Source organism: Aulostomus chinensis, chromosome 18, assembly GCF_037954235.1.
Source record: "Aulostomus chinensis isolate RoL2024-O1b breed Wild chromosome 18, RoL_Achi_v1.0, whole genome shotgun sequence".
Classification (NCBI taxonomy): Eukaryota; Metazoa; Chordata; class Actinopteri; order Syngnathiformes; family Aulostomidae; genus Aulostomus; species Aulostomus chinensis.
The window spans coordinates 12301761-12308023 of record NC_141337.1 but is presented as its reverse complement, the minus strand read 5'-3'; the positions used below and the strand labels follow the sequence as shown (position 1 = coordinate 12308023).

At 44.2% G+C, this 6263-nt stretch overlaps 1 protein-coding gene across 1 annotated transcript in view; it reads left to right on the top strand.

Moving 5' to 3' along the window:
* The first annotated feature begins 796 nt into the window (after positions 1 to 796).
* fam20ca (FAM20C golgi associated secretory pathway kinase a) overlaps positions 797 to 6263 on the top strand; it is a 42931-nt gene continuing 37464 nt past the window's right edge. Inside the window, exons 1-2 of the mRNA XM_086185007.1 lie at positions 797 to 2187; positions 2749 to 2933. Of these exons, the coding sequence (XP_086041133.1) occupies positions 1613 to 2187; positions 2749 to 2933 (760 nt within the window). The 5' untranslated portion in view covers positions 797 to 1612. The remainder of the gene's footprint in view (positions 2188 to 2748; positions 2934 to 6263) is intronic.

The window sequence follows — 6263 nt, the reverse complement described above, 5'->3', positions numbered from 1 at the left end:
TATCGCGCGTGGATGTCGTCTTTCCTTCACACTTCCTTTCAAAATTATAGGTTTTTGTTTGTTTGTTTTAACACAAACTCCTTTTGGACAACATACTTTCAGTTCCATTAAAGACGTGCGACCAATAAACACTTTCTTCCTTAAAAAGTGAATGTAACTGATAATATAAAATACTTTGATACTTTCCAAGACAGTTATTGTACCAGGAACACTGCAATCCTTGATGATGCTCTGGCTATTTTAGCTTTAGCTTGCTTTCGCTTAGCCTAACAGAACGACGACAAAACCTTAAAACTTGGAACACATGTTTGATTCTGTTTAAAAAAAACAAAGAAAAAAAAAAGTCGCATTTACACACACGTTGGAAAATGAGAATGAAACCAGACAGGTGTGCAGGTCAGGTTTGGAGTAATTATATTTTTTCCTCAAACTTTGCATGAGAAAATATTGACGTGTAATAAAAGTCACGACATAACACTGATACCTTAATATAAGAATTCCATGCTGAATGAATGGAATGAAAAATAAATCTTATCGGATTTTTCTCTTGATGACATTTATTTCACAACCACTTTTGTCTGTGTGCGTCATCATTTTGTTACATGATCGTGTCATCATGATGCCCCTGCAGGAAAGATTCAATAAATGATCTATTTATTGACACTTGTGGAAGTGTTATATAGGCTACATCTATAGGTTCTGTCCCTGAGGTCATGGCGTTTCGGGGTGCTCCAGCGCCCTCTGGCTGCCTACCAGGCAGCTGCAGGCTCCGAGGGTTTCCGTCGTCAGCCTCTCCTCCCTGAAGCTCGCCGCTCATGTCACTAGTGCTACTTCATGTGCAGACGCAGTCAGTCTCTCCTTCGTGACGCCACAGAGGCAGGGCGCAGAGGGCTTCGATCATAACAGTCAACACACCCGTCGTGAATGAACACTTGGACGGAAGACAAAGACGGTGTCAAGAGGACAAACGCCAAACGGGATACCTGCACCTGCAGCCGGCCGGCGTGCGACCTGAGGTTCGCAGCCAACAGCGGCGGCGACTCCTGTCAAGGAGCGGAGCAGCATCCAGCCGGATCACCTGTTCTCCTCACGGGATTGTCGCTGTCGTCAGTCATTAGGATTTGATCTTTAATAATAGGACGGTTGTGTTTCGTGCGCCGCACCTCGTCACGTTTCTCCCGAAGACAGTTATGAGACATTTGACATCTCAACTCCGCGCTGGGAGCATCGCAGAGACGCGGGTTTGAGGAAGCATAACGGCGCTGCCCTCCCTCCTCTTACCTCCTTTTTAATGATTTTTCCAGCGGTCCGTCCTCCAGACAGCAGCGGTGAATGAAGAACCCTCCAGCCGGTCATAATGTCGCGGTGTGTCCACCTGTCTGGGGCTGAAGAACCGGGACTGCTGTAAACAAAAACAACATTTTAAAAAAAAGAAAAAGAAAACAAAAGGAAGACAGAAAAGAAAAGAAAGAGACTGAGTGGATCATGGAGTTATAAGCTGACACGCATTATGTGAGCGAAGACCAGAGAAATCCGCTGCTGCTTTGTCGTTAATAACGTCGTGGGACATCCGTGTCGGCGAGGTGCGCTCGAGCTTTCCGTGACGAAAACAATGATAAAGATGATCATGTTTCGTAAATTCAGAGTTCTGATACTCATGGTGTTTCTGATCGCCTGCACTATGCACATCATGATTGACTTGTTACCAAAACTGGAGAAGAGGGCGGCGGAAGGGGACAGCGGTGACGGCGGTTGCCAGTGCGCTCACCACGCGGGCGGGGAGTCGCAGGGCTGGGGCAAGCAGCGCGCCAGGTCGGCGGCTGAGGCGGGATGGCCTAACAAGCACACGTTACGAATCCTGCAAGATTTCAGTAACGAACCGAGTTCTAATCTCACGTCACATTCCCTGGAGAAGACCACGGCGGTGGCGGCAAAGGCGGCGTACAGAGCTGAATCCTTCAGGCGGTTGAGACCCGCCGCGGAGAAGACGGAGGAGCACAAGCCGCTCATTGGGGACGCAAGCGGGGGTCGGATCGTGTCCGTCCACACTCGTGCCTCCCGACTGTACGCTTTGTTTGAGCACCCCTTATACAAGATTGACCTTCCTCCCTTAACGGACGTGGACACTTTGTTTAACGTCAACACGGACATCAGGTTTTATCCCAGAACTACCGGCAACCAGGGATGGTAAGAAGGTTGTTATTCGAGATTTGTAAGTAGAACAAATTCAGTGGCTCATGCTTCCATTCAGCCAAGCTAATCTCAACCTCGACAGTAACGTCCAGGCATCCCCCTGGACCTGCACCCGCCAGCACTTCACCAGCATTTTGTCAAATATTTATACATTTATATATAGAAAAATCACTGTTTTTGGTTAAAATTGTAACTAAAAGTCCATCAAATCTCCTGGTCCGGTTGATCAGAAAGCGTGGGAATTTGTTGTCTGCTGAATTTGAAGAATAATATGATTGAGATGCATAAAGATGGTACTATACCGTCAAGAGTTCATCTGCTGCACTTTTCCTGTTGGTACTAAGTTAGGACGCTTCTGATTCACCCTTTTGTGTTTCCTTCTTTGTCCCTTATATCTGGAAAAAGGTGGACATTTAACCATAAAGTTATCAAATCACTTATTAAGACGATCATCTGTGTATCATCTATATTAAGAGAGTTTTACACGCCATCATTCTGCTTGCACGCCCCTCACACACGTACACACACCCTCCTGTTTGTTGTGTTTTTATTAAGGCACAACGAAGATGGGAACGAAGAGGAGGAAGAGTTCTCTCCCATGGCAGAGGTGACGGCTGAATCTTACCCCAACTGGTTACGTTTCCACATTGGGATCAACCGTTACGAGCTCTACTCCAGACACAATCCCGTGCTGGAGGCTTTACTGAAGGATTTGGTCACACAGAGGATCACCAGCGTGGGTGAGTGTCTGCCTGTCAGAGAGAGAGAGAGAGAGAGAGAGAGAGAGAGAGAGAGAGAGAGAGAGAGAGAGCTGTGTTACCCGGTGCAGGGCGTGTGCAATTAAGTTTGACTGCAGAACACCAATATCGATCATTTGTTATTCATTAAATGTTTGCCTCTTGTGTTGTTCAGCAGCAGCAGCAGCAGCAGCAGCAGCATAATGGAGGATCATTTATTTCTGCAGCTGTGAACTTTTCATCTTTAGGTGTGAGACTTAAGAAAGTGACTCGCCTGAGTGTATGAATCGTTACGTAGTTGTATAATATGCCAAAGCGGAGGCCACTATCACACACATCTGGCTCTATAGGTGCATTTCTGCTCGCATGTGCATGGTTTTAAGTCCGTATGGAGCTGCCGGTTTCTAAGGATCTAGGTATAGATCACGCTTTTAACAAATAGTGTGTGAGGGAGCCTTTAGTGCGTGTTTGGAGCCAGCTTGTTGTTGTTGAACATGTGGGATGTCTGCAGAGCTATTTTATAATTAATAACAGTGTCCCGCTTTTGTGTCGAAGAATCTCATTCATCCAGTTGTTTTATAAGTAGAATGCAGTACACGCTTCTTTTTCATCTTTCCAATCTCGTCCTCTGAATTGAGAACATGTATTGCATTACAAAAGCAGAAGATGGAGAAAAGAAAGGCCACACACACACACACACACACACACACACACACACACACACACACACGCCTCAAAAGACTGAGCTGAGAGAAAGCGATTGAAAATGAGAGATTTACATCGATTTTTCCCCCAAAAGCCTAAACTTAACATTGATTTCTTATTTAGTTGAGGTGAGTCGTTATTGTCTGTCATTTTAAGTCATCGTTAGAAAAGCTGCTGGTTTTTGAGTGGTCTTTGGAAAAGTACGTGAATCTCATCTGGATTTCTAGAGGACAGTGTGTGAGTTCATAGCTCCGTGTAAGTAATCTCAGCCTAACCCTATGTGAAACTAGGGGGCGCTAGAGAACACACACGCTCACTATACGGTCAGTTTCTGTACATTACGAAGAAGAAAACAATGCAATTTTGACGTAAATTGAATGATGTTGGCTACAACAGGTTCAATTCCTCTAAGCACTATGTGGCGCTAAGACTTAAATTCAACTTCGTGATCAAATTTATGAAGTTTTGAAAGGATCTGATGACATGGGGTCCAGTTCTAGCAGCTTCTTGTTCTGTGGCAACATAAACAAAATCAGCCACCTCAACCACGCTACCATTGAAGCAGTCGTCGCAGTTTCCCATCAACAAGTTCTTAAAGGTGTTCCTGACTAAATTTGAGTTGGATGTGGTGACCCCACCAAGGAGGACGTTCAAATTAAAAACCGTAATATTTCCTGTTGCCACAAGGTGGCACTGTAACTTATCTTCCCCAAAATGTAATCGTTTTTTTTTTCCTTCATCCACCACGTTTGGTGTTTTTGGATTATCCTGCTGATAGACTAACAGTTCAAACACAACTATGTACCGTAGCTGTGACATCGACAAGTCACCCCAAAACTGCTTCTTTGAGAAATTCTGCACTAAAAAAGTGAAGAAAAAAGGTGTCAAGATTCAAAGTGTGAAAAGTGTGAAAGAGATGCTGTGCCATTTCTGAAAGGATGTGAGACAAATAAGTGTGATCACTAGTCATGAAACGAACAAGAACTTTACAGATGTGTGCTACTCTCTTACTTTCATTTCCCTTACTTTAGTGGCTTGTGTGTGTGTGTTTTTTTTTGTGTGTGAATCTCCTCTCTTAAGGTTTCCTCATTTGCAAATTGGCAAAATTCTTGAATGCGAATTTGTTTTTTAAAAGTTATTTTTGTCCGAACAGGTAATTTGTGTTTTACAATTTAACAGAATGTCTTATTCATTCAAGGAAATTGCACATATCGCCGTACGTGTCGTCCATAGTTAGTATAGCTGTCTATAATTTGCGTAATAACCACTTTCACACGGCTTGGAGATCAAAAATAAGTTCATTCTTTGAGATGTTGTTGCTTTTGTTTGCTGTTCTAAACAGCAGGTTATTAGAGGCAGTTAAAAATAGCGCTACTCTTTGAGCGTGGAGCATCGCTGCTGGAGCGAGTACTTCTGGCTTAGTTGAGCCAGTGAATACAAACACAAGGGGATTTGCATTCAAGATCGCTGTCACTGTCATGAAATTGCCCAGGTCTTCATGTGCGACACTTGTTCAAATCGTCAGTCGGAGAAACTGCATCTGCATCTTTGCAAATCCGATATAGCGAATAAGAAGGGGTTGAAGGCACCAAGAGCATCTTTCATGCTGACTGTTGTGTTGTTTCTCCTTGCGTCCATCTTGAACCACACATTAAAAGCTAGAACTGATAAAACTGTCTGTGTCTGACACGGTTTCACTCAGTTCAATAAGTGGTTGACATGCATGAGAAGAGCTTGGCCGAGCTTGTCTTTTGCGGTGTCTCGTGACAGACCACAGAAAAGACCTTTTTTTTTCCCAACGGGTCAGCCCAAGAAAGAAAAACTGACATGAACATGAAGCAAATCATCTTTATCGATAGCAAGACTGAATCCTTGAGTGTGTTTCACTCGGAGCACGTCCGTCTAAATTCCACCTTGAAGGCTTAAGCCTGAACAGAGTGAATAATCACAGTTTAGGCTCGCTTTGATTGTAGCATTAGCTGGTATAAGGTACCACCCAGCTGTGTTTCCTCTATCTTGGCAGACTTCTGCATCCACGATGGCCAAAAAAACCCTGTCATCTAGTGCTGATTTATATGTCCAGATGTTATTACAGTAGTAGACAGGACAATTAGGATGATGTAGCAAAGTTCTACAGATATCCCTTTTCTGCGTGCTGATGTTTTTATACTGAACAGTAGCGAGACTTAGTGGAATCTAAAAAGTTCAGTGTGGGGCGCCCACGTTGTAGCCTCCCAACACGAGGACTTGGTTTGCCGTTCAAACAGACACAGTTGGCCGTTTTTGCTGGTGGGAAGCCGTATGAAGGAATGTTTCCTTGTCGCTATGGTAGCGCCTCCTCTGGTCAGTTGGGGCATGACCAGGAGGTGGGGGACAAGGGTGGGGAATAAAGCGTTATCCAGGTCTGCTCTACGTAATCTTGGTCAAGGTCCTTGCCACTTGGTGAAAAGATTCAGCCATATGTAAAGCAAGACCAGGACAGCTTTCACACACACACACACACACACACACACACACACACACACACACGCACACACACACAAAGACAAAAAAAAAACCACGAAAACTTGTGATATTCAATAGTAAATCTGGAGTTCTTCTATGGTACTGTAATCAAAAATATAAAAA